The sequence below is a fragment of the Aquarana catesbeiana genome, linkage group LG04 (genome assembly GCF_042186555.1).
Source record: "Aquarana catesbeiana isolate 2022-GZ linkage group LG04, ASM4218655v1, whole genome shotgun sequence".
Lineage (NCBI taxonomy): Eukaryota > Metazoa > Chordata > Amphibia > Anura > Ranidae > Aquarana > Aquarana catesbeiana.
In genome coordinates, this window is record NC_133327.1 from 110,025,303 (window position 1) to 110,053,105 (window position 27,803).

Genomic DNA, 27,803 nt, shown 5'->3' on the forward strand with positions numbered 1-27,803 from the left:
ATGGGGTAACTGAATAACAGTTGAAATGCCTCAACAAAATAGTGTTGAATGATATGATTAACTGTATGCAAAACAGGAGAAAAAAAAATCTATAAATCATAAACCACCAGTCCTACCTCTGCACCATGTTAAACATACCAAAAGAATTATGCCAAAAAAATGAAAGAAATACACAAAACATGCTAAACCTATGTGAATCTGAAAACTGTAAAAACAGTAAATATTGGAAAAACTCTATACATTTACCCAGATCATGTAACAACAATGGTAAATAGCGGCACCAAAGACATATAATCAAAACACATAAATAATAAGCCTAATTAGAACAAACAATGTTCTAGTGCTAACTACTAATCCAGTGCATAAAATGAACAAAAAAAGTGAATAACAAGTAATAAATTCCAAATCACCCTGTGTGCAAAGGTGATATGACAGTTCAGTCCATTAGAGAGTGCATAGGTGATTTAAATCTTGCAGTCTACCCACTGTGAAAGTGAGAAAAAATCCAGATACACACTGACATGCAACCTTCATATCACAACCAAACGTGTCACCACTTCCCCATCAGATGTACACTCACCAGATGGGTTTGCCTCACACTTTCATGCTCGGCAAATGCACCTTGATAAATTATGTAAAGCTGATCACTCCAATCTGCAGCAGCCTCCAAAGCATATAGTCAATCCCAAATGGTTAATCATATATGGGGAGACAAAGGAGAGCTTCGATAGTGCAGTAAGTTTTAACACGCTTTATTAAAATCCAAACATACATCACATTGCACTCACATTTCATTTCACAAAGCAGCATGTTCACTTAATTGTCTCTCCCTTACTGCTGCTTATATTTCCTACTTGCTCCCCTGCTGCTCTGTTTACCTTCCACAAGAGAAAAAGCCTTATGACCTGGTTGGAGTTTATATAGAACTTGGGACTCGGGGGAGACCAAAACACACACAGAACTCCTGTGCAATTCGCACCGAAGAAGCTCCGGAGAGAGCCGGTTACAATCTCCTGCTATGCAAATTAGATGCGAGTGAAACACGAGTCCAATTCACAATAGTGTGAACCCAGCCTTAAAGTATTAATAACATACAATGAATGTAATGGTCATCATATAAATAATAGTATTGGTGGGTAAACAAGATGTTCACTCCCTGCAACTTTGTTTCCCTACATACTTTTATGTGTACAATATTGTCTTTTTGTTAGGCGATGAATGTAGTTTTTTTCAAGTGATATTTATATTTGATTCACTTGATGTGATTAACCACTTCAGCCCAAGAGGATTTGGCTGCTCAATGACCAGAGCACTTTTTACAATTTGGCACTGCGCTACTTTAACTGGTAATTGCGCAGTCATGCAATGCTGTATCCAAGCACCGCCTTCAGGATTTTTAAGGGTGTAAATTTTTTATTTCACTCCTCACTACCTATCACAGTTTCAAAGGCCAAAAAAAGCCAAGTGAGCAGAACCCCCCCAAATGACCCCATTTTGGAAAGTAGACACTCCAAGATATTTGATGAGAGGCATGTCGAGTCCATGGCATATTTTATATTTTGCCACAAGTTTCGAGAAAATTATAATTTTTTTTTACACAAAGTTGTCACTAAATAATATATTGTTCAAACATGGCATGGTTATATGTGGAATTACACCCCAAAATACATTCTGCTGCTTCTCCTGAGTATGGGGATATCAGATGTGTGGGACTCCCAAATGACCTCATTTTGAAAAGTAGACAACCCAAGCTATTTGCTGAGAGGCATTTTGAGTACTTTGCAGAACTTGTTTTTGGTCACAAAGTTTTGAAAATTGAAAAAAGAAAAAAAAAAAATTATTTTCTTTCTGCATTTTCAAAAATAAATGCGATCTTCATTACTCACCATGCCTCTTAGCAAATACCTTGGGGTGTCTACTTTCCAAAATGGGGTCATTTGGAGGGGGTTGTGCTATCTGGACATTTCAGGGCCTCCATAACTGTGATAGGTAGTGAGGAGTAAAATCACAATTTTATGCCTTTAGAAAGCCTGAAGGCGGAGCTTGGTTTTTGGGGTCCTGTTTGCGGCTAGACTCCCAAAAAGCCTCACACATGTAGTATCCCCGTACTCAGGAGAAGCAGAATAATGTATATCATAGTGTCAATATATCATTTAGTGACAACTTTGTGAAAAGAAAAAATTTGATATTTTCCCGAAACTTGTGGAAAAATATCAAATATTCCATGGACACAACATGCCTCTCAGCAAAAAGCTTGAAGTGTCTTCTTTCCAAAATGGGGTCATTTGGAGGGTTTTGAACTGTCCTGACATTTTATGCACAACATTTAGAAGCTTATGTCACACATCACCCACTCTTCTAACCACTTGAAGACAAAGCCCTTTCTGACACTTTTTGTTTACATGAAAACATTTTTGCAAGAAAATTACTTTGAACCCCCAAACATTATATATTTTTTTAAAGCAAAGGCCATATAGATTAAAATGGTGTTGCAATTTTTTTTCACACAGTATATGTGCAGCAATTTTTCAAACGCATTTTTTTGTGGAAAAAACACACTTTTTTAAATTTTAATGAACTAAAACACGCTATATTGCCCAAATGTTTGATGATATAAAAAAGATGATCTTATTCCAATGACAGATATGACACAACATGCTTTAAAATTGTGCACAAACGTTCAGCGGCGACAAACTACATACATTTTTAAAAGCCTTTAAAAGCCTTTACAAGTTACCATTTTAGATTTACAGAGGAGGTCTACTGCTAAAATTACTGCCTTTGATCTGACCTTTGCAGTGATACCTCACATGCATGGTGCAATTGCTGTTTACATATGACACCAGACTGACGCTTGCGTTCGCCCTTGTGCATGAGCACAGGGGGACAGGGGTGCTTTTTTTTAATTTATTTTTTTATTATTCATTTTGATTTTTGATTTTATTTTTAAACTGTTCCTTTCATTTTTTTAAATAATTTTTATTGTTATCTCAGGGAATGTAAATATCCCCTATGATAGCAATAGGTAGTGACAGGTACTCTTTTTGGAAAAAATTGGGGTCTATTAGACTCTCTCCTCTGCCCTCAAAGCATCTGACCACACCAAGACAGGTCCCAATGGTGCTGTTTATATCCGGCGAAACCTAAGTCATGAAATGCCCGTAGCTTCCATTTATTTAGGCCATAGAGATGATTGGAGCCATTCTGGTCTCTGATCAGCTCTATGGTCAGCTGGCAGAACCACCGGCTGCATTTTCGGGTTCCCTGTTGGGACAGGAGAACCTGGGAAAAACATGGAAGACAGTGGGAGGGGGGGGTCATTCCCTCCCACTGCTTGTAAAAGCAGTCTAGAGGCTAATTAGCCACTGGGATTGCTGTTACATGAAAGCTGATCGCTGGCTGAAAAGAATGATACCAAGATGATACCTAAACCTGTAAGCATCATTCTGATATAACCACTCAAAGTCCAGCAACATACCAGTCCTTGTTGGCATACATTGTAATGTTCTTTTTTTTCATGCAGCCTGTGGGCTGAACGAAAAAAAGAGATTGATTCACTTCTAATGATGGGCATACATGCACCATTTTTTTTTTAACTGTGGTGGTGAAATCACCTCCTACAGTGCTGGAGTCGCTGATTTACGTATCGTGGGAGCAAGCACTGTTGCTGTCAAGATAAATAAATTAGTGCTGCAGCTGAATCGCTTACCTGCTAAACAAATGATGGTTAACAATAAAACTAAATAACATTACAGTATAACAGTAAGACATACCATAGCTGCAAAGCAAATACAATAAAACATAGTAAAAATGAAACATTTTTTAATGCAATCTGTGCCTAAAAAATGTATGCCGAAGCATGGGGGCAATCCACACCTGCCCCCATGCTTCGGCATATATGCTCTTTTTTTTACTGTGATGGTGAAATCACATCTACAGCACTGGAGTCACTGATTTACATATAGAGAGAGAATAGAGAGAGAGAGAACAATAAAATGACAACTATTTTTTTTTAAATTTTATATATATATATTTTTTTAACTTTTTTTTTTTACACTTTTTTTTGTTACTGTAACGGTTGTAGCGGTTGTAACAGTTGTAGTCCTTGCAACAGTTCAGTTCCAGGTTCAGGTCTCTCAAAATGCGATGGAATCTTTGGAGACCCTGTGAAAGTGTGTCCTAGTCTGTGCAGTGCTATACCCTACGCTAATACTCCACTAGTGTGTGGTAGCGTTCAAAACATTCACCAATGCAAAGACCAGGATGGTCAGGACAGGAGGGACAATAACAGCAGGTGTCGCGCCTATATTCGCGCTTTCTACAGACAGAACATTTTCTTTGGGGGCTTGTTGGGTAGGGGTACCAGGGAGGACATACGGAAAAAGCCTCTCATGTAACCGGCTTACTGCATTTGGATTGGGAAGTTGGGCCACAGCACCGTCTGGAAACAGAAGGGCTGTGATGATCTCTTCCTGGAATTTAAGGAAGGATCCAGTTCATCCTGATTTTGTATAGCACATAAGCATTCAGCAGAGCCAATTGGAATAGGTATACAGAATCTACAAGCTGCTGGGGTAAGCCCCGGCGATTAGATCGCACGGTGCCACAATCGCCAATTCCATGATCGAACAAGTGACTAAAAAGTGGCACGCTCGTGTAATAATTGTCCACATACAAGTGGTACCCCTTTACGAATAAGGGTGACACCAAGTCCCACACAATCTTACCAGCGCTCCCTATGTAGTCTGGGCAGTTGTCAGGCTCTACATAACTATCTCTTCCCTCGTAAACCATAAAACTATATGTATAGCCTGTGGCCCTGTCACAGAGCTTATAATTCTTGACCCCATATCTGGCACGCTTGCTGGGAAGATACTGTTTGAAAGACAAGCGGCCAGAAAACTTAATCATGGACTCATCAACGCAGACAACTTGATCAGGAGTAAACAAGGCTGCAAACTGTTGGTTGAAGTGGTTTACAAGGGGCCGAATTTGTTGAGCCAATTGTATCCAGGGTCACCCGAGGACGACAGAGTTCATTATCATTGAAGTGCATGAACTGCAAGATCTGCTCGTATTGTGCCCTGGCCATGGAGGCAGAGAACACGGGCACATGGTGAATTGGGTCAGTGGATCAATATAACCGCAACTCACTCTTTTTAGTTATGCCCAAGAGGAGGGATAGGCCCAGACAGGTCTCAAATTCAGGAAACCATAATCGGTTTCCATTCTCTGGTAAGGGTCAAATGGGATTAGCAGCGATGAATTGACCAGCATACAAACTGCTTTGGTCCACAATAGATTTATAGAGATCTTCCGTGAAAAGGGGTGAATAAAAATCAAGTGACGTAACATCAACTGTTTCCACCTGAATTCTGGGTTGGCCAGTGAATGGGGGAAGTACGGGTGCTGCAGAAGTGGTGGTTTCCCAATTAGGATTGGCAAATGCGGCAGGAAGGGCACTATGGGCTCGATGGGCCTGTCTATGTCTTCTTGGTGGCTGAGGGACACTAGTTGTGCTAGCCACCTCACCAGCTTGAACTGCACTTATGGGACTCGCCACGTCACCACGTGATACTGCAGTGCTGGTTTGACTATAACCAGGGTGTATTTAGCGATGAGTGGCACTAGTACTGGCTCTCTGCTCCAGGCGAGAGCCCTGCTGTTCTTGCACTTCAACAACAGCAGAAGAATGGGGTCGGGTACGCCTGACCTTGGCAGGGACCACAACTGCGTTGTCAGAGCTATTTGTTAGGGTGCCGCTGCTGTCTACAGGATCGTATTCTGAGCCTGAATCTGATAAATGGGTGACTTCCTCTTCACTATATGTCATGCTCAGAAATGTGTAGGCTTCTTCACTAGTGTACCTTTGATTTGACATTTTGGTCTCTAAATTTACTGGTACACTATTGAGACTCACAGGAAAAAGAGCTCCTGACTGTCAGTGACTGATTCAGACGCTACCAAAAAAAATTGTTTGTGTTTCGCAGGGAACGCTGCAGCGAACGCTGCAGTTATGTGTGTTGTGTTTTTGTAAGTGAGAGTGATCGATTGATACTGGACTTGGTTAGGCTGGGATGGGTAGAGGGGCTAAACGCAGGTGCTAGCAGGTATCTGGGCTGATTCCACTAACGCTGCATTTTTGGAAACCCTAAACTACCGGGGATGTTAATATAGTTCTGATCAGATCAAAGAAATCAATCTGTTCAGACACTATACTACTAAGGGAGGTGTATGGTGCGTGATATCACCCACCGGGCGGTCAGGGGATTAAACGTTTATTGGGTAATATATGGAGGGTGCCCTTATGCCATAAAAAATAAACTAACCAGCGTCACCCATAACACTAATACGGTGATCACTGGTGACAGGGGGTGAAAGGGTTAACTAGGGGGCAATCAGGAGGTTAAAACCTTTATTAGGTAATATATGGGGGTACCTGATGCTATAAAAACCTGACGGTGAAACAAATCCACTAACTGGCTAACTAGCATCACCCGTGGCACAAATACGGCAATCAGAAAAAAGATCTATTAGTGACAATGGCGACAGGGGATGAAAGGGTTAACTTGGGGGCGATCAAGGGGTTGAACCTTTATTAGGGGGGTTTAGAGGGGTACCCTAGACCTAACGGGGCCTACTACTATCTGCCCTAACACTTATTACAGTCACAAATGACACCAATGCAGTGATCAGTGAAAAATCTAAAAACTGCAATTGGTGACACAGTGACAGGGAGTGAAGGGGTTAACTGGGGGGACGATCGGAGAGTGATTGGGAGGTGACAAGTGTAGCTATGTGTACTGGTGTTAGTGTAGTGCTGTGCAGCTCACTGTTAGACATCCTCTCTCCTTTCACTGGAGTCGAAAAGACTCCACGAGGAGAGATGACATCACTTCCCCGTCTGTGTTTACACTTACACAGGCAGGGGAATGATTTCATTCATTAGGACCGATCAGCAGGTCCAAGCAGGCCATAAATCATTGGACCTGAGGACTGATCTGTTCTCCAATAAATCTGACTGCCTCAGGTGGGGGAGGGCACGATCGCGCCCCCCACCCATGGGGAGGAAGGGAGGTACGCCCATTTCCCCACCCGTGCCATTCTGCTAATGTAAATCGGCGTGCAGTGGTCGGCAAGTGGTTAATAAACTTTACAAAATTTTGATAAAGTCTGGTCTATACCGGTTTAGTCTCTAATGGTAGCCACTGTTGCAGGGGGTGAACATTTGGGGGTGAACAGTTGTTTGAGCTATATGAGACACCAGTGATTTGATTGCTCCTGTTTTTTTCACAATTATATGAGTGGTCATTATATCCCAATTCCACATCCCATCTTTAATATTAATTTAAGACATATTCTACTTGACTTTTTGATTGTCACAATCAATTTCATCACTCAAAGATACAATCATAAAAATGATCATTTTTTATTATCTGTTATTTATATCATTATTTTATATACATATATTCTATACATACATTATCTTCATACATTCACAATATAATGATGCTTTTATAAGTATAGAAATAATGAGCATTTTTTTGATTGTATCTTTGAGAGACAATATTTATTGTGACATCTAAAACGTCCAGCAAAATTTTCATTTGTCTATGAATTAGTCTTTTAAAGTATTACTAAAGTATTCTTTTTATGCAAACACCCTGAAATAAAATTTTTTAATGAAATGTCTGCACACAGTACTTGCAAATCTGTGTTACTGTTTTCATTGTCTATACAGTATTTTATATAATTTATATTCCACCTCACAAAGGCTGTTCGTCAGCCTCAGTGGGAGGTGATGAACTGGTAGTAACTTCTGAGGAAAGTGAGGTAAGCATTTCCTCACAGAATGTTCTCTATAGAGAAGTTTTAATTTTTTTTTTTTTTGGCCAGGTAATAAAACCCTCTATACTGCTCTTTATTTATCCAATTGTTAACTGTTTTTAAAAAGACGGCTATCAACAAATGAGAACACTGGACAGGACTGTGTGGAGCTACTCTGTTCTATGCAATGAGTATGCTATCCAGTTCACATCTCCAGTTCTCAGAAGAATGTGCTGGAACAGGAAAGAATCCTGAGAAGGGCAATAAAGCTAATAAGGGGGCAGGTTGACTTCAGTTATGAGGGACGACTAGAAACATTAAACATATTCTCCCTGGAGAAGAGACGCTTAGGAGGGATATGATTGCAATATACAAATATCTAAATGGCGATTCTAGCATAGGAGGTAAACTATTCAATCTTAGGTCTGTTAGGAAGACACACGGCCACTCAATGAAGTTAGAAGAGAAACAGTTTAACCTTAAACTGTGTAAGGGGTTCTTTGCTGCTAGAGCATTAAGGATGTGGAACTTCCTTCCACAGTTGGTGATAATGGCAGGGAGTGTCGATAATAAAAACATTTTTTTAGATGGGTTTCTTAGTGAATGCAATATGCCAGTGGGGTCACTAGGGTTGGTATCAGCTGGTGCGGTAAAACATGGTGCCCCCCCCCATCGGGCTTTCTCCTGTCTAGCCTGCCACTTGGGCAGGCTAGTTTTTGGCCGGCATGGATGGGGATGACACCATGTCAGATATCACTTCCTACTTGATGGCGTCACCCCTCTGGCAGCTGCACCCCCATAGTGGCTCCACTGCAATATACAAGGACATGGAAATAGGTAGTGACATAAACACACACACGGACTTACACATTGAACTGGATGGCTGGTGTCTTTATTTTAACTCTACCAACTATTTAATTGATGATAAAAGTCAGCAGAGCCTCTTATTCACTAAGCTCAAGGAAATTTCCCTTTCAAAGTGAAAATTCCCTCTCAAAGTAAACAGCCTATTTGCAGTCAGTAAATCAACCTCATTCAGAGTGAATGCATGTGCTATTTTTACCTTGCATTTTCAGAGTGTTTGCATAAAAGAAAAAAGAAAATGAAAACTAATCATTATTTCCATTTTAACATTGAACTTAAAGTCAGGAGATTTTTATCTCACCTCCTGAAAATCCCAATGATCACAATTGGAGAGAAACTCAATAACCGCAGTTTAAGACTAAACCTAAGCTATGTCGATTCATGAATGAGGTAAGAAAAATTGTTTTTTTACATTACAAGAAACATATACCTTTACGTGTATGTAAACTATGTAAGGACTGAAAGGTTACTATCTCTTTAATGGTAGAGCAGCAAAAACAGGAAAAACAAAGCAAAAGCAAATACGAGTTGAATTCATTTGATCATTCTCATCGCATGTCAGTATTACGTTGTAAACTAAATAAAGCACAAAGTATCATCTGTTTACTGTAGGTGTGAAAAACCCAGATAAGATTATTTTTTTTGCTGTTTGTGTGCTTCTGGGGAAATTTCCCCGAATTTTTTCATTCTGTAGATGTAACAAAAATGAGAGTGACATTCACCAAAAAGGGGTGGGATTTCTATCTTGGAGAGATGCAACGAGACTGGTGCCCCTGTTGTCACGCATTAGCAAGTCCTTTCTGTTTAGTTGTTTAGTGCACTGTCATGAGATGCCACACATATATTATAGATAACCTTAAAGTCCAACTTGCAGTTGGGCTGTGCCCGCACCTGAAGGGTTAATAGCTTGTTTTGTCTAGGGGAGAGGAGGAACAGTTTCATTTATCTGATCCACTTTCTCCTTGGCAGTTCCTCCACACTCTGGCGGTTGACTTTTTCTCTGCACCATCATGTCCACTGCTGGGCAATAGACCCTGTTTTGCCATTAATGATGCCAGTATCCTAGACCTCTGCATGGGGAAGAAGAAGCTGGGGAAACTGGAAGCTGCAGGGAGGAGCAAAGTAAGCAATTCTCTTTTTTTTGTTCCCCAGACCAAAATGAACAATTAACCCTTGCACTGCTGACAGCCCTATTGCAAGTGATCATTTTTTAGTTGCTTGGAGTTGGGATTTTTTAAAATTCTTTATGGAAGTCAGCAATGCCTTACTGAATATAAGGCATAAATAGCAATATAGTAGCTATCTTCTAGAGATAAAACCAAACATCGAAGAAATGCTTGGTAAAACAATACATCCCTAGACAAAGAGGACATGTGTCTCGATAGCTAAAAAAGTAAACTGAACAATATATTAGAGATCCACAATTAGTCATCAATGCATGTTAATTTCCAATTTGTTGTTTTTGTTTTTCATTAAGTAATACAATATGTATGTACAAGTGGAGTTACCAATTAATAGAATTACATCACTCTCAAATATGTCATTAGTAAACACACAGGCACGCACACACATGCACATACACAGACAAACATATTTATATGGAAGGTCGCTCACTGGAAACTATCTTTTTACTGCATGTGTATTATACCAACATTTATATCCCAACCTGTGTTTTTTTTTGCTCATCCGGAAATCTCTGAGAAGCAATTTATTGCAGCATCCAGGTCAATGGGAAAGCAGATGGGAGCTCAGCCTGTCTCACACAGGGGCAGATCCCGGGGGGGCAATGGGGCAAGTGCCCCACAGAGAATTCGGGTGAGTGGGAGGGTGGGCTGCTCCACGGATGAGAGAGTGGGCAGCTCCGCGGGTGAGAGAGCGGGTGGATCCATGGGTGGGTCATGCTGTCGGCCGGCTTGGTTGGTGATCGGGCGGGTGAGAGTGTGGGCAAGCAGCTGGGTGGCTCGGTGGGCAAGCGGACAGCTGGTCAATCAGGGAGCTGGCGAGCGGGGGAGCAGAGAGATGGCATCATCAAGTGACAATCCGCAACTTGTGGCAAGTGACAATCTGCAACCTGTGGCAGGTGATGTGGCAAGTGACAATCCGCAACATGTGGCAGGTGATGTAGCAAGTGACAATCCGCAACATGTGGCAGGTGACGTGGTAAGTGACAATCCGCAATGTGTGGCAGGTGACATGGCAAGTGACAATCCGCATCTGGTGACAGGCGACATGGCAAGTGACAAGCTGCATCTGGTGGCAGGCGACGGTGGCAAGTGACACGCTCAGGGCTCCCACTGATTCTGCATTATGGTGAGTTAAACTATTTCATTTTATATAACAATGTAATAATAGAAATAATGCGCTTCAACCATCCTGACACCAAATCAATCATGGTGCCATGATGATTGAAGCGCCAACACCAGCCATTTCCCCGATAAATTGCTCCCCAAAAAAATTATTTTCTGGCAGTGCCCCTCCCGAGACTAGACTCTGGATCCACCCCTGGTCTCACATCTAATAAATATGGGCTCCTAAGTACCGAAGGGCTCTTGTGCAGCTGCATGGTCTTCACAAATGGTATGTCCACCTCTGTTCTATCATTTGTTTTGTTTATACTAGTGTTTGAAAAATGTAGTTGACTGTTAAGAAAACCCTGCATATTATTTAAAACTAGTACTGAAACTGCTGCTGATTAGATTGTAGTAATGGCCAGAAGTGATTACCACTCTCAGTAGATTTAACCAACCCTTTTCATAGCATATGAGGAAAATATGTAATACACATCATAATGACAGAAAAGAAAATATGAATAGAAAATTAAAAACACTAATACATGCAACACAATAAGACACAGTAAAAAAAAAAAAAAAAACATGAACACAGATTAGTTCAAAATACTTACAACTTACCACTTCTTCATGTGTTGCGCTCTCAACATTTATCCCATTCACCTGCAAGTAGAGACACTTTTCTGTTTATAATAATTGCACTTCATAAATGTATGCTTTTATTCTTTATTGAAAAAGTCACTGGAACATTAATATCATTTCAGATACAGATTTGAAGTTATATAGTTCCCAAACTCTCTAAAACATGCGCTAGTCACCCCCATACTAAAAAAGCCCTCACTGGATCCCACCAATCTCAACAATTTACGTCCCATCTCCTTACTCTCCTTCTCCTCAAAACTTCTTGAAAGACTGGTCTACAACCGACTAAGCGACCATCTGACCATGAATAAACTTCTTGATCCCCTTCAGTCCGGTTTTCGCCCTCAACACTCCACAGAAACTGCTCTCCTTAAACTCTCAAATGACCTACTAATGGCTAAAGCCAATGGACACTATTCTGTACTACTTCTCCTGGATCTCTCTGCTGCCTTTAACACAGTGGACCACCCCCTCCTCCTCAAAAAACTCCACTCCTTTGGTCTCCGTGACTGCGCTCTTCGCTGGTTCTCATCCTACCTATCCCACCGCTCCTTCAGTGTCACTTACAACTCTACTTCCTCCTCTCCTCTTCCTTTTTCCGTTGGGGTCCCCCAAGGTTCTGTTCTTGGACCTCTCCTTTTCTCAATCTACACCACCTCCTTGGGTCAGTTGATTGCCTCCCACGGCTTTAAATATCATCTCTACGCTGATGACACCCAAATCTATCTCTCCACCCCCCAGCTCTCTCCATCTGTCTCCTCACGCATTACCAACTTACTAGCAGACATATCAGCCTGGATGTCACATCACTTTCTCAAACTCAACCTATCCAAAACCGAGCTCATGATATTTCCTCCCTCAGGTGCCACTTCCCCTGATCTCCCTGTCAAGATCAACGGCTGAACTATCAACCCATCTCCCCACGCCAAGGTCCTAGGTGTAATCCTGGACTCTGAACTAACCTTTTGACCCCACATTCTATCACTATCCAAAGCTTGCCGCCTCAGTCTTCGCAACATCTCCAAGATACGCCCCTTCCTAACCAATGACACCACAAAGCTTCTAATCCACTCCCTGGTCATCTCCCGCCTTGACTACTGCAACTCCCTCCTCATTGGTTTACCTCTAAATAGGCTATCCCCACTTCAGTCCATCATGAACACTGCTGCCAGGCTCATCCACCACACAAACTGCTCAGCGTCTGCTGCACCCCTCTGCCAATCCCTCCATTGGCTGCCACTCAGTCACCGAATTAAATTCAAGATACTAACTATAACTTACAAAGCCATCCACAACCTGGCCCCCAGCTACATCTCTAACCTAGTCACAAAATACCAACCTAATCGTTCTGTTCGCTCCTCCCAAGACCTCCTGCTCTCAAACTCCCTTGTCACCTCATCCCATGCTCGCCTTCAGGACTTCTCCAGAGCCTCCCCCATCCTCTGGAATGCTCTACCCCAATCTGTCCGATTTTCCCCTACTTTATCCACTTTCAGACGATCCCTGAAAACTCATCTCTTCAGAGAAGCCTATCTGGCCCCCACCTAACAACTGTACATTTATCTTCTCAATCAGCACATCACCCACAGTTATTACCTCTTGTATCTCTTGACCTTCCCTCTTAGATTGTAAGCTCTAAGGAGCAGGGCCCCCTGATTCCTACTGTATCAAATTGTATTGTATTTGTACTGTCTACCCTCAAGTTGTAAAGCGCTACGTAAACTGTTGGCGCTATATAAATACTGTATAATAATAATAATAATAATAATATAGTTAGTCTGGTTGAAAAAAGACACAAGTACATCTAGTTCAACCAATAAAAAGGGGGAAAAAATGTTTACAATACACAATCCCACACCCACAGTTGATCCAGAGGAAGGCACAAACCCCAGCAAAGCATGATCCAATTTGATCAAGCAGGGGAAAAAAATCTGATTCTCTAAGAGGCAATTAGGCAAATTAGGCAGCCGCAAGGTCCCTGTGAGTGCGGGGCCTTAGGTGACCGCCTAATTTGCCTAATCAGAGAGCCGCCTCTGTCCAGGGAACATCTGTGATCAAACACCGATTGCAACGCTGGATGCTCACCCTACCGCCACTGGGACCCCGCGCTGCCTTGTCATGCAGCGTCCGGTGGCAGCAAGTGTGGGACAGCAAAGACCTCTAGGTGGTGGCAGTGTCCGGGTGACGGCACCTGGCTCCAGGTGCTATCTCCATAAGACGTGTGTGTAGCATGTCCATTTGGGGCCCTACGGCAACTGGGACTGCTCCTGCAGCCCGCGCCGCTCCACACCTGCCCGGCCACCTATTCTAATCAGCAGTCCCCATGATTTTGAAGAGGAAGTACGCAGACGGAGCTCCAATCTTTTTATGCTGCCTGGCTGACCCTCCACGGCCGATGACAAAGTAAGTGCCCATGTGGCTGCATATAGAGGAATTGAGCTTTCCATATTCCTCCATGCAGCGTCTGAATGCTTGAAGGAGGGAGAGGAGGAGAATCAAGCATTCAACGGCTGCATGGAGGAATATGGAAAACTCAAATCCTCTATATGCAGCTTCCCCGCTGCTCCTCCTATCCAACTTCTTTTGCTTTCCCCCTGTGCTCTCCAGCTCCTCCTTGTGCACCCTGGCTCCTCCCCTATGCTCTCTTCCCCCAGTGCTTTCCGTCTCCCACAGTGCTCCCCACCCCTGTTCTTTCTGGCCCCCCAGTGCTCTCCAGCTCCCTCCATCACTCTCCAGCTCCCACCCCTCTGCTCTCCACTCCCCCAGTGCTCTCCCCATCACTACCCAGCCCCCACCCTTGTGTTTTCCACCCCCCCTCAGGGCTCTCTGCTCCCCCCTGCTCTTAGTCCCCCCAGTGCTCTCCAGCCCTTTTCTTTCTGCCCCCCATGCTCTCCAGTTCTCCCCATTGCTCTCCGCTCCCCCCTCAGTACTCTCTGCTCTCCCCTGCTCTTTGTCCCCCCAGTGCTCTCCAGTCCCCCCATGCTCTCCACCCCTGTTCTTTCTGGCCCTCCCAGTTCTCTCCAGCACTCCCCAGCCTCCCCCTGTGCTCTCCAGCCCTCGTGCTCTCCACCCCTGTTCTTTCTGCCCCCAATGCTCATGCTTCCCCATCACTCTCCAGCCCCCACCCTTGTGCTTTCTGCCCCCCAGTGATCTCCAGCTCCCCCAGAGTGCTCTCCCGCCCCCGTGCTCTCCGCCCCTGTTCTTTCTGCCCCCCCACAGTGCTCTCAAGCCCCCCAGTGCTCTCCGCCCACTGTGCACTCCACCCCTGTTCTTTTTGGCTCCCCCAATGCTCTCTGCTCCCCACCCCTGTGCTCTCCACTCCCCCTGCTCTTTGCCCCTACCCATGTGCTCTCCAACCCCGCCAGTGCTCTCCGCTCCCCCCTGCTCTCCACTCCCCCCAGTTCTCTCCACACTCCCCAGTTCTCTCCATTCCCACCAGTGCTCTTCACCACCCCTGTGCTCTTTCCTGGCCCCCCTCACTCTCTGCAGCTCTGCTAGGTTCCCCCCTAATTTCTCCCACCAGCTGCTGCAGGGGATCTGCCAAGATGGAGAGCGGTGAAGGGACCAGTATCATGGGCTGCTCAGTCTAAAATGCAGGGCTTATTTTTTTGTCCCAGTACAGGCCTGGCAAGGAAGATGAGCAGCAAGCACCAATAGCCTTGGAAGGAGAATAGCTCTGAAGACCTCCCAGAACAGGCTGACTGGGGCCAGAATCTGAGGATGGGTAGAAGGTGCTGGTGGCCAGGGACCACTCCATCTCACACCAAACAGATCCTCTAGAAGAAGCAGAACAAACCCTGCCTGCTGCTGGCCGTCATGGATATCCTACTGGCATGGAAGGTATTGTACCGAGCATCACACCTACAGACAGGGACTGCAGATTGGGACATGGGGAACAGGAGGGGCTGCAGACAGGGACAGAGCTAGGGATCTCTCTCTCTCTCCTTCACCCCCTCTCCCTCAGTCCCTCCTCTCTCTCTACCTCTCTCTCTCTTCCTCTCTCTCCCCTCCTCTCTTTCTCTCTCTCTCTCCTTTTATGCTTTTATTCTTTATTGAAAAAGTCACTGAAACATTAATATCATTTCAGATACAGATTAGAAGTTATATAGTTAGTCTGGTTGAAAAAAGACACAAGTACATCTAGTTCAACCAGTAAAAAGGGGGAAAAAATGTTTACAATACACAATCCCACACCCACAGTTGATCCAGAGGAAGGCACAAACCCCAGCAAAGCATGATCCAATTTGATCAAGCAGGGGAAAAAAATCCTATCTGATTCTCTAAGAGGCAATTAGGCAAATTAGGCAGCCGCAAGGTCCCTGTGAGTGCGGGGCCTTAGGCGACCGCCTAATTTGCCTAATCAGAGAGCCGCCTCTGTCCAGGGAACATCTGTGATCAAACACCGATTGCAACGCTGGATGCTCACCCTACCGCCACTGGGACCCCGCGCTGCCTTGTCATGCAGCGTCCGGTGGCAGCAAGTGTGGGACAGCAAAGGCCTCTAGGTGGTGGCAGTGTCCGGGTGACGGCACCTGGCTCCAGGTGCCATCTCCATAAGACGTGTGTGTAGCATGTCCATTTGGGGCCCTAAGGCAACTGGGACTGCTCCTGCAGCCCGCGCCGCTCCACACCTGCCCGGCCGCCTATTCTAATCAGCAGTCCCCATGATTGTGAAGAGGAAGTACGCGGACGGAGCTCCAATCTTTTTATGCTACCTGGCTGACCCTCCACGGCCGATGACAAAGTAAGTGCCCATGTGGCTGCATATAGAGGAATTGAGCTTTCCATATTCCTCCATGCAGCGTCTGAATGCTTGAAGGAGGGAGAGGAGGAGAATCAAGCATTCAACGGCTGCATGGAGGAATATGGAAAACTCAAATCCTCTATATGCAGCTGCCCCACTGCTCCTCCTATCCAACTTCTTTTGCTTTCCCCCTGTGCTCTCCAGCTCCTCCTTGTGCACCCTGGCTCCTCCCCTATGCTCTCTGCCCCCAGTGCTTTCCGTCTCCCACAGTGCTCCCCACCCCTGTTCTTTCTGGCCCCCCAGTGCTCTATAGCTCCCTCCATCACTCTCCAGCCCCCACCCCTCTGCTCTCCACTCCCCCAGTGCTCTCCCCATCACTACCCAGCCCCCACCCTTGTGCTCTCCACCCCCCCTCAGGGCTCTCTGCTCCCCCTGCTCTTAGTCCCCCCAGTGCTCTCCAGCCCTTTTCTTTCTGCCCCCCATGCTCTCCAGTTCTCCCCATTGCTCTCCGCTCCCCCCTCAGTACTCTCTGCTCTCCCCTGCTCTTTGTCCCCCCAGTGCTCTCCAGTCCCCCCATGCTCTCCACCCCTGTTCTTTCTGGCCCTCCCAGTTCTCTCCAGCTCTCCCCAGCCTCCCCCTGTGCTCTCCAGCCCTCGTGCTCTCCACCCCTGTTCTTTCTGCCCCCAATGCTCAAGCTTCCCCATCACTCTCCAGCCCCCACCCTTGTGCTTTCTGCCCCCCAGTGATCTCCAGCTCCCCCAGAGTGCTCTCCCGCCCCCGTGCTCTCCACCCCTGTTCTTTCTGCCCCCCCACAGTGCTCTCAAGCCCCCCAGTGCTCTCCGCCCACTGTGCACTCCACCCCTGTTCTTTTTGGCTCCCCCCAGTGCTCTCTGCTCCCCACCCCTGTGCTCTCCACTCCCCCTGCTCTTTGCCCCTACCCATGTGCTCTCCAACCCCGCCAGTGCTCTCTGCTCCCCCTGCTCTCCACTCCCCCCAGTTCTCTCCACACTCCCCAGTTCTCTCCATTCCCACCAGTGCTCTTCACCACCCCTGTGCTCTTTCCTGGCCCCCCTCACTCTCTGCAGCTCTGCTAGGTTCCCCCTAATTTCTCCCACCAGCTGCTGCAGGGGATCTGCCAAGATGGAGAGCGGTGAAGGGACCAGTATCATAGGCTGCTCAGTCTAAAATGCAGGGCCTATTTTTTTGTCCCAGTGCAGGCCTGGCAAGGAAGATGAGCTGCAAGCACCAATAGCCTTGGAAGGAGAATAGCTCTGAAGACCTCCCAGAACAGGCTGACTGGGGCCAGAATCTGAGGATGGGTAGACGGTGCAGGTGGCCAGGGACCACTCCATCTCACACCAAACAGATCCTCTAGAAGAAGCAGAACAGACCCTGCCTGCTGCTGGCCGTCATGGATATCCTACTGGCATGGAAGGTATTGTACCGAGCATCACACCTACAGACAGGGACTGCAGATTGGGACATGGGGAACAGGAGGGGCTGCAGACAGGGACAGAGCTAGGGATCTCTCTCTCTCTCCTTCACCCCCTCTCCCTCAGTCCCTCCTCTCTCTCTACCTCTCTCTCTCTTCCTCTCTCTCCCCTCCTCTCTTTCTCTCTCTCCTCCCCTCTCTCTCCCCTCCCATCTCTCTTCCCTCCTCTCTTTCTCTCTCCCCTCCTCTCTCTCTCTCTCTCTCCCCTCCTCTCTCTCTCTCGCTCTCTCTCTCACTCTCTCTCCCCTCCTCTCTCTCTCTCCCTCCCCTCTTCTTTCTCTCTCTCTCTCTCTCCTCTCTCTCCCCTCCTCTCAATTCCCACTCCTCTCTCTCTCTCCCTCCCTCCTCCTCTCTCTCTCTCCCCTCCTCTGTTTCTCCCCCTCCTCTCTCTCTCCCCCCTTCTCTCTCTCCCCCCTTTCCTTCCCCTGTGGATGTAGAATGACTCAGTGACACCCCTCCTCATTCTCCCAAGGCACATGGAAAATTCCTAGAGGGGTTGTCACCTTGCTGGGTCCTAGATGTTTTATTGGCTGCATATGTTTGATGGGTGAGGAGGGTGCCCTGGAAGTGGTACAGATGAACTGTGTGCTAGATCCGTGCCTAAGGCCTCACAAAGCCTAGAGCCACCTCTGTCCCTGGATCAACTTTATTTATACATGTTAGTATCCAGTTATATTATGTACATTTAGTAAAGAATTCAGGCTTTTTAAAATCAATTTACTGGGCTGGCTTATTCTACATTTCCACAGCTCTTACTGTAAAGAAGCCTTTTCATATTTGGAGATTTCACCTCTATTCCTCCAGATGTAAAGCATGTCCACTTGTTGTCTGTGGTATAGGATGTAGAAGGATCTAGGGGTACTAGCAGAAGACAGACTGAGCAATAGCATGCAGTGTCAAGCTGCGGCTACCAAAGCCAACAGAATATCAGCATGCATTAAAAAGGGAATTAACTCCAGAGATAAAACTATTATTCTGCCACTTAATAAAATCCATCCAGTTCTGGTCACCAATTCTCAGAAAGGATGTGCTGGAGCTGGAGAGAGTCCAGAGAAGGGCAATTAAATTAATATGGGGACTGGAGGACCTCAATTATGAGGAACGACTACAAGTGCTAAATTTATTCTCCCTGGAGAAGAGACGCTTGAGAGGAGATATGATAGCTATATACAAATATCTCAATGGTGATCCCAGCGTAAGCATGAAACTTTTCAGTCCCAGAGAGTGTAGGAAAACACAGGGTCACATGATTAAACTGGAAGAGAAGCGGTTTAACCTTAAGCTGCGTAGGGGATTTTTCACTGTCAGGGCGGTAAAGATGTTGAACTCTCTTCCACAATTGGCTGTGTTGGCAGGAAGTATGGATAGTTTTAAAAGACTCTTGGACTTACATCTTAGCAAAAACAATATACGGAGATATGGGAAATGCTTTTTCTACACACACTTACACAGGTTGAACTGGATGGACTGTTGTCTTAATTCAATCTTACCAACTATGACCTAAAGTGAATAATTCAACACCAACACCAAGTTCAATATATGGACCACTTATGTATTTATACATGTTGATCATATTTCCTTAATCTCCTCTTCTCAAGAGAGAATGAATTCAATTCCTCTAATCTTTCCTCATAGCTGAGCTCCTCCATGCCTCTTATCAGTTTGGTTGCTCTTCTCTGCACTTTCTCCAGTTCCCCAATATCCTTTTTATGAACTGGTGCCCAAAACTGAACTGCATATTCCAGATGAGGTCTTACTAATGATTTGTACAGGAGTAAAATGATATATTTCTCTCTCTGCAGTCCATACCTCTCTTAATTCAAGAAAGGAATTTGCTTGATTTGGAACCCGCTGCTTGGCATTGCATGTTATTATTGAGTTTATGATCTACCAAAACCCCCAGATCCTTCTCCACCATTGATTCCCCCAGTTGTACTCCTCCTAGTATGTATGATGCATGCATATTCCTAGCCCCCAGGTGCATATCTTCACATTTATCAAAATTAAACCTCATTTGCCACATAGTTGTCCAATTAAACAGTGCATTGGTGTCGGCTTGTAAGGACAATATTCCACTGCATAGCTTGGTGTCATCTGCAAAGAACACTTTTAATCCCAGACCCTATAACATTTATAAATATATTAAAAATTAAGGGTCCCAACACTGAACCTTGGGGTACCCCAATAATAACCTTAGACCATTCAGAATATGAATTATTAACCACTACTCCCTGAATACGGTCTTTTAGACAGTTTTGTATCCATTTGCAAACAGATATATCCAGTCTGTAGACTTACCCTAACACATTAGCTATGTGTGGGGAACTGTGTCAAATGCTTTTGGAAAATCCAAGTATACTACATCAACAGCCACCCCTCTGTCAAAGTTTTACTTACCTCCTTATAAAAAGAAATCAGATTTGTCTGCCAACATCTGTCTTTCATGAATCCATGCTGATGTTTAAAATATTTGTTTCCAGCAAGAACTCATCTATGTGGTCTTTTATTAAAATCTTCAGTATCTTACTAACTAAAGAAGTTAAACTAACAGGTCTATAGCAACTTGGTAAAGACTTTGATTCCTTTTTAGATAAAGGCACCATATTGGCCTTACGCCAATCCAGTGGTACTATTCCAGTCATTAAAGAGTACCTAAAAATTAGAAACCACAGCTTTAAAAATGACATAGCTCAATTATTTTAGGATCCGTGGGTGGATGCCATCTGAACCTGGTGCTTTATCCACCTTTATTCTGTCTAAATATTTCTGGACCATATCAATTTTGAGCCATTGTGGATCATTTGGGGCTGTGACACTACCACCCCTATTATGGGCATGAGCTACCCCATGATCCTTTGTATACACAGTATAACTGAAGAAAGTATTTAATACATTTGCATTCTCTTTGTCCCTAGTCACCCACTCTAGATTATTTTGTAAAGGGACTACCTGCTCAGACCTGACCTTTTTACTATTACTATATTTCAATATTTTTTGGGGGTTTGTCCTATTATCTTTTGCAATCTGTCAAGTTAGTGATTCAGAGATTAATACAGTGAACCAATTTAGAAAAGAAATATGTTGACATTTAGAAACCACCAAAACATAAATATTTTGTAAGTTTTGTTAAACCGGGGTTCCACCCAAAAGTGCAACTTCCGCTCATTGGATTCCTCCCCCCCTCCGGTGCCACAGTTGGCACCTTTCAGGGGGGATGGGGGTGCAGATACCTGTATAATACAGGTATCTGCACCCACTTCCGGGAATAGACTCCCGCGGGAGTCACACCCCCTCCCTCACTCCCCCGCTGTCTCCTGGGAAACACACAGGTCCCAGGAGATAGCGGGGACCATTGAGAATGACTCGCACAAGCGCTGTAGGGAACTGGGAAGTGAAGCCGCAACGCTTCACTTCCCGATTCCCTCACTGAGAATGGCGGCAGCACCCAAGGACCAAGGGACGGCTCGGTCTCGGGTGCCGACATCACTGGACCCCGGGACAGGTGAGTGTCCTTATTTTAAAAGTCAGCAGCTGCAGTATTTGCAGCTGCTGACTTTTATTTTTTTTTTTTCGCGGGACTCCCGCTTTAACTTAGAACAAGGCAAGTGTGTGTCAGTAACAGAGAATATTTTTGAATTCAGCAATGATCTCGTTGGTTATAATAGAACATGATTGAATTGAAAATGTCACAATATAGCAGACTGAGAGTTTTAATGGGGATTTTTTTAAAGTGTATGTAAAGTCAAAAATATTTTTGTTAGTTTTGAATAAAGTAATAAAGGTTTTTATTCCTGTCTGTGAACCCCCGCTAATAAGATTCACCCTCTCTATTGGTCCTTTGTCACCCGGACAAACAGTAAGTAGAAATTCAATATTGTTTTTAATCATTAATCTTTTATTTAATTTTCCAAGTAATAGAATACAAATTCATGTAAATATAGCATCAGTCATTCAATAACATTTGTGCTAAACAAGTCATTTGGTTAAAAGAAACAGCAAAATAAAACAAAACGAGACACTTCCGTGTATCAAATCATATCTAAGGTATAATGGTAATAAGTCAACAATATAAGATTAATTACAAGATATCAATCTTCGCTTACCCCAAGCGGGTACAAGCTGTAAGCGGAGATCAATTATTAAACATTTATAGTGAATAATTTAGAGGTAACTTATTCTCGAACTTCAGGATAAATTTGAAGGTTATGTTATAATATCCAAAATTAATTAATTAAAGATTACAGGTTTGTAAATAATGAGAGGCTCTAGGGTGAGCAATCCAGGCTTGCCATTTTTTTTAATGTAGTCATATGATAATTTTTATAGGCCAACATCAATTCATATTGTGCTTGTATATTTAATCTAATAATAACAATGGTTAAGTTTGGAGCTTCACAGGATTCCCATAGAGTGGAGATTGAGATTCTAGCAGCAATTAGTATGTGGGTTATTATTGTTCTAAACATACTCGGATAGAAATCTAAATTTAATCCTAGGAGGGCCATTGCTGGAGTAAGTGCAATAAGATTACCAGTAAGATCTGCTATATATATTTGGATATAGTTTTCCAAAAACTTTGTAAATTCTTACAACTCTAAAGGGTATGGAGTAGATTTCCTATGTGTTCATTACATCTCCAGCATAAGGGTGAAGAAGAAGGATACATTTTAGGTAGTTTATAAGGTGTAAGATACCATCTGTTCATTATTTTTTGGGAATTGTTCCAATGCTGTATGCAAGAGGAGGCCTTTTTAGAAATTAATATCGCTTTCCTCCATTGTTCTCCTGTATAGGTCTGCAATAAATCCTTTTCCCATTCAATCATATGAGGGCTTTTGTATTCTAAAGGATATTCAGAGAGGAGATCATAGAATAGTGAAATCCCTTTCCTCTTTTGATTCCTATGGTTAGGTAGAAATTCCCAGACAGTTGAAAAAATTTCTATCTTATCATTTGGATTAAAGTTTTTTAAGCGGCAGCATTTTTCATTTTCACTTGATACTATTGTTTTATAATTTGAGGGTAAATCCTTATACATATTGTAACCATGTATATTCCAATCTCGTGTCTTAACACGGATTTTACAATAATCTACTATTCTCACAGGAGATATAATAAAGATTTATCACTCCAACTTTTAGTTTTGGACAGGATATATTTCCATACCATTAAAGTGCTTTAATACTAAGTAAGTTGGGAATATAATTTTTTTATAGAATAGGAAGCCAGCAATAACGCATAAATATCGTGTCCCAAAGTTACTTCTCGCTCGATATCGGCCCATAATTTATCCTCCGAAGAGCGGAACCAATGCTTCATCTGGTCCTTTAAGGATGCATAATAGTAGTTTCTTATCGTGTCCCAAAGTTACTTCTCGTTCGATATCGGCCCATAATTTATCCTCCGAAAAGGGGAACCAATGCTTCATCTGGTCCATTAAGGACACATAATAGTAGTTTCTTATGTTTGGTAAACCCATTCCACCTACTAACTTAGAGGAAATCAATACAGAAAATGCCACCCTAGGTTTCTTCCCGTTCCATATGAATTCTTTGAGTTTAGTGTCAATTTGCATAAAACATTTTTTAGGGATTAAGATAGGGAGGGTATGGAAGTAATACAAGATTTTTGGTAGTGTTACCATTTTGAATGCTGCTATTTTACCTTCCCATGAGAGTTGTGTTTCTGAAAATTCTGTAAGTCTTTGTGGATTATTTCTAATAACATTGGAAAATTAGCTCCATATCATTTGGAGGAAGGGTAGGCAAGATTGATTCCTACATAGGATATAGATGATTCTTCCCAATTAAAATCATATTTTCCATGCAAATTAACTACAGTATCATCAGAAAGATTCATAGGTAGTACATGACATTTATTACAGTTGATCTTATAATAGGATGCAGCTCCATACAATTCTAAAACTTTGTGTATGACCGGTAACAAAGTATCAGGATTGGTTTTTGAGATTATAACATCGTCCGCAAATAATCCTATTTTATGCTCGTATTGTCCTATTTTGATCCCTTTTATATCTGAGTTTGATCGTATGGATTCCGCTAAAGGTTCAATAGCTAATGAAAAAATAAGGGGGGATAGGGGGCACCCTTGTCTCGTTCCATTAGTTAAATCAAAACTTTTTGATATTATACCTGAGGTGAAGACCTTTGCTGAGGGTTGTGTATAGAGTGCCATTACGGCTGAATGTATAAATCCATTAAATCTGAATTTTGTAAGTGAATTTGACATAAATTCCCAATGCATCCTGTCGAATGCCTTTTCGGCATCAAGAGTGAGAAAAAGAGAATGCATTCGACCATTTTCTATCTGATTGATTAGGTTTATCATTCTTCTCGTGCCATCCGGAGCTTGTCTTCCCTTCACAAAACCGATCTGGTCAGGGTTTATGAGAGATGATGTTATGTTTATTAATCTATTGGTCAGGATTTTTGCATATATCTTCAGATCTGTGTTTAACAATGATTTTGGTCTATAGTTTTTAGAGGATGAGGGGTCTTTGCCTGGTTTAGGAATAGTAATTATGACTGCTTCTATCATTTCCTTGGGGAATTGTCTGGTGTTTGCGATTTGATTAAACAATGTATTTAGATGTGGAACTAAGATATTTGCACATGCATTATAATATTCTGCAGACAGACAATCAATTCCTGGTGCTTTATTTTTAGGTAGGGATTTTATTACAGTAAGAATTTCTTCTCATGATATAGGCTCATTGATTTGTTCAAGAGTGATAGTATCAATTTTAGATTTTAGATTTACAGAGTCTAAAAAACTCATTATACTAGCGGGTGTAGGTTGCGGAGTGTTTTTATCTTTTTTAAGATTATATAATGATTTGTAGTAATCCGAAAAACAAATCCGCAATCTTCTGGAGGTTATAATGTGTTTCTTGAGTAGTATGATGAATTAATTTCGTAATTTTATTTTTGTTTTGGCATTCTCAGTAATCGATATGCTAATAATTTACTAGCCTTATTGTTTTGGGAGTAGTAGTTTATTTTAATACTTTTTAGATATTTATCATGGTCTGCTATTAAGGCACATCTTAGTTCCATTCTAAGGAAGTTTAATTGCTGAGATAGATTGACATCTATGGTATTTTTTTTTTTGTGTACTTCCTCTAAGTCAGAAATATCTTGCAGTAGTTTGTTTAATGTAATTTGTTTCTTTTTTTTTTCTCCCTGGATGCTACTTGAATCAATATTCCCCTTATAAATGCTTTATGGGAACACCATACATTTGTTATATTTACAGAATCCTCAATATTAAATTTAAAAAATTATTTTAGATTTTTCTTTATCACAGATAGATTGTCCTTTTGAGATAGAATGAAAGTATTATTTTTCCATAAAGTATTGTTGTTATTCGTTGATCCTGTTTGTATTTCTATCGTGATAGGAACATGGTCAGACCATGTTATACTATGTATTTTAGCATTTTCTATCTTTTGTAATCAATCCTGGAATAGGATTTATGCATATTTAAAAAAAACATATAGTCTCGTTCAGTGGCATGAATACATCTCCATGGATCATATAGATCTTCATCATGAAGTAATTTATTTAGACCAGGCCTAGTAGATTTTCCTTTTTTTGAGGTATCCATAATGGGATCGATAGGAGCATTAAAATCTCCACAGATAATAAATTGGCCTTTCTGTATTTTTTTTGCTGTTATAATGGTTTTCCTTATGAATCTTTGAGGGTGTTTATTAGGTGCATAGATATTAACGATAGTACAGGTTGTATTGTCAATATTTGCCAGTAGTATAATGTATCTACCCTGATCATCTGTTTTAAAAGCGACAGTATCTTTAATAGCTATGGCCACACCTTTCTTCTTTTTTTTGTTGTTGGAAACAAAAATATGTGGAAACCTACAAAGAGAAAAATTAGGTGTTTTGTCCATTGAAAAATGTGATTCCTGTATGCACATTATATCACAGTTGAATTTAATCGCATCCTTCCATAGAGCTCTTCACTTATATGGGCTGTTAAGACCGTTAGTATTTATTGACATAAACTTAATGCCCATAGTGTTGGTGGTAATAATCACTGCTAAACAAGGTTAATTTAACATTAATCGAAAAAAAACTTTACCTCTTTAATGCAGTAGTAGTTATTACCTTCTGTAAACAGTAGATAGTGGATTTGAGCCTTATAAAGCACAAAAAAGTAAGTAACATACAAATAAACAACATAAACAAATTAAGATAAGAAACTAGGAGTTGGTATGCAACTCCTGTGTACATTGTTAATGGACTAAATATCCTAAGATATCCTAGGATAGGGGAGAAACAGATCTTCCCAGACTCAGGACTCCCTGTAATTAGAGACCCTGGGTAAAGTAGGTGAATAAATCTAAACCTAATACCCATGTATTAAGCAGAATAGATTTTATAGGTCATTTAAAGGGGTCCTTGGAGAGTGAGGATGATGGTCTTCCTTGCTTGGTTTGCCATTGTCGAGGTACAGTGACAGGTAGGGATTTGTCTGGACCTTTGTCTTCTTCAATTAGAAGTAATCCCTATTGATGCAGAATTCTCAGACCTTCTTCCATGTCATGGATACTGTATGTAGTACCTTCACGATCGATTAGTATTTTAGTAGGGAATCCCCATCTATACTGTATCTTATGGTTCCGGAGTACTTTGGTTATTGAGTTCAGATTTTTGCATGCTAATATCGTTGCTTGGGAAAGATCTGAATAGAGTATTATTCCTGCGTAAGGGTCAGGGAGAGGAGAGTTATGTTGTGTATATTGCATTAACTGATCCTTTACTTGAAAAAAATATATTTTAAATGTAAAATGTATTTTAACAATTACATCTCTGGGAATTCTTTCTGGCAAATATTAGGCCTTAGGAAGTCTGTGTGCTCGGTCAATTGCTAATTCCTGTTGAGGGACAGTAAGTAAACATGTTGTAATCATTTCTTCAAGTCTGGAGGTTTTACATTCTCTGGGATGCCTCGGAACTTAACATTGTTCCTTCTAGCTCGATCTTCCAAATCTTTCACTTTCAGTTTAAGATTTTTTTAATTCTTCTTCCACATCAAAATGGGCTTCAACCAGATCATTGTGTGCATCAGTGAATTCACACAATTTGTTTTCAACATAGTCTACTCTATCACCAATTTCCACTATGTCTCTTTTAGATTGATGCATGAAATTAAACATGTCTTGTTGCAGGGCTCCCCTTAAAGCCATTACAATTTCTTTAATGGTCGAGTCTGAGACAGGCTGCCCTGTTATACTGCTTGTGCTTTGCTGTGAGGAGATTCCAGTGCCATCTTCCGTTCTCCGAGTCCCAGCCGAATGCCGGTATTCACTCAATTTGTGGGGCGAGTCTCTTTTCTTTTTTTCCCCGTCATGTCTGTCAGGTTCCCTTTACTTTCAGGGTTATTTTGTGTGGCTGATTTAAATGGCTTCTAGCCCCTTCAGGGAGTTCTGTTGTCGCGGAGCCGGTTTACTATGCAGCCATCTTCCCTCACCGCAGGCCACTCCCAGAAATTCAATATTTTGAGCTGTCACCAAAACATTAACAAAGGGGAAATCTTCCAATAGGAACAGTTGTTCTGGTGACAACTGACTAAAAGGGGATGTGCCTTCCTTTGGAGAGATTAAATCTAATTTCCTATAGTTTGATGAGAGGAAGTAAGGCCTCTTTCACACGGTCTTCCTGATCACGTCCGCCTGTCAGTTTTTCAGGCGGACCTGATCGGATGCTCCATTCAGCCCGGATGTCACTGGCGACATGTCCGCTGACACCTGCTGCTATCCGATCTGATCCGGTCTGTGAAACTCAGACTAATGTAGACTCTATTTTCCATGTATCTGGCGGATTGGATGGGATCGGATAAAATGGACAGGCAGTCCGTTTTCATCCGATCTTTCCATAGAAGACAGTGGGGCTCTGACAGATCTG

The 27,803-nt window shown here is 42.7% G+C and overlaps 1 protein-coding gene across 3 annotated transcripts in view; it reads right to left on the bottom strand.

Moving 5' to 3' along the window:
• SNTG2 (syntrophin gamma 2) overlaps positions 1–27,803 on the bottom strand; it is an 827,232-nt gene that overhangs the window by 358,208 nt on the left and 441,221 nt on the right. For 2 of the 3 annotated variants that reach the window (XM_073625453.1, XM_073625452.1), the window contains exon 6: positions 11,600–11,642. In XM_073625453.1, coding sequence (XP_073481554.1) covers positions 11,600–11,642 — 43 coding nt within the window. The remainder of the gene's footprint in view (positions 1–11,599; positions 11,643–27,803) is intronic. The other variant, XM_073625454.1, reaches the window with a different exon arrangement.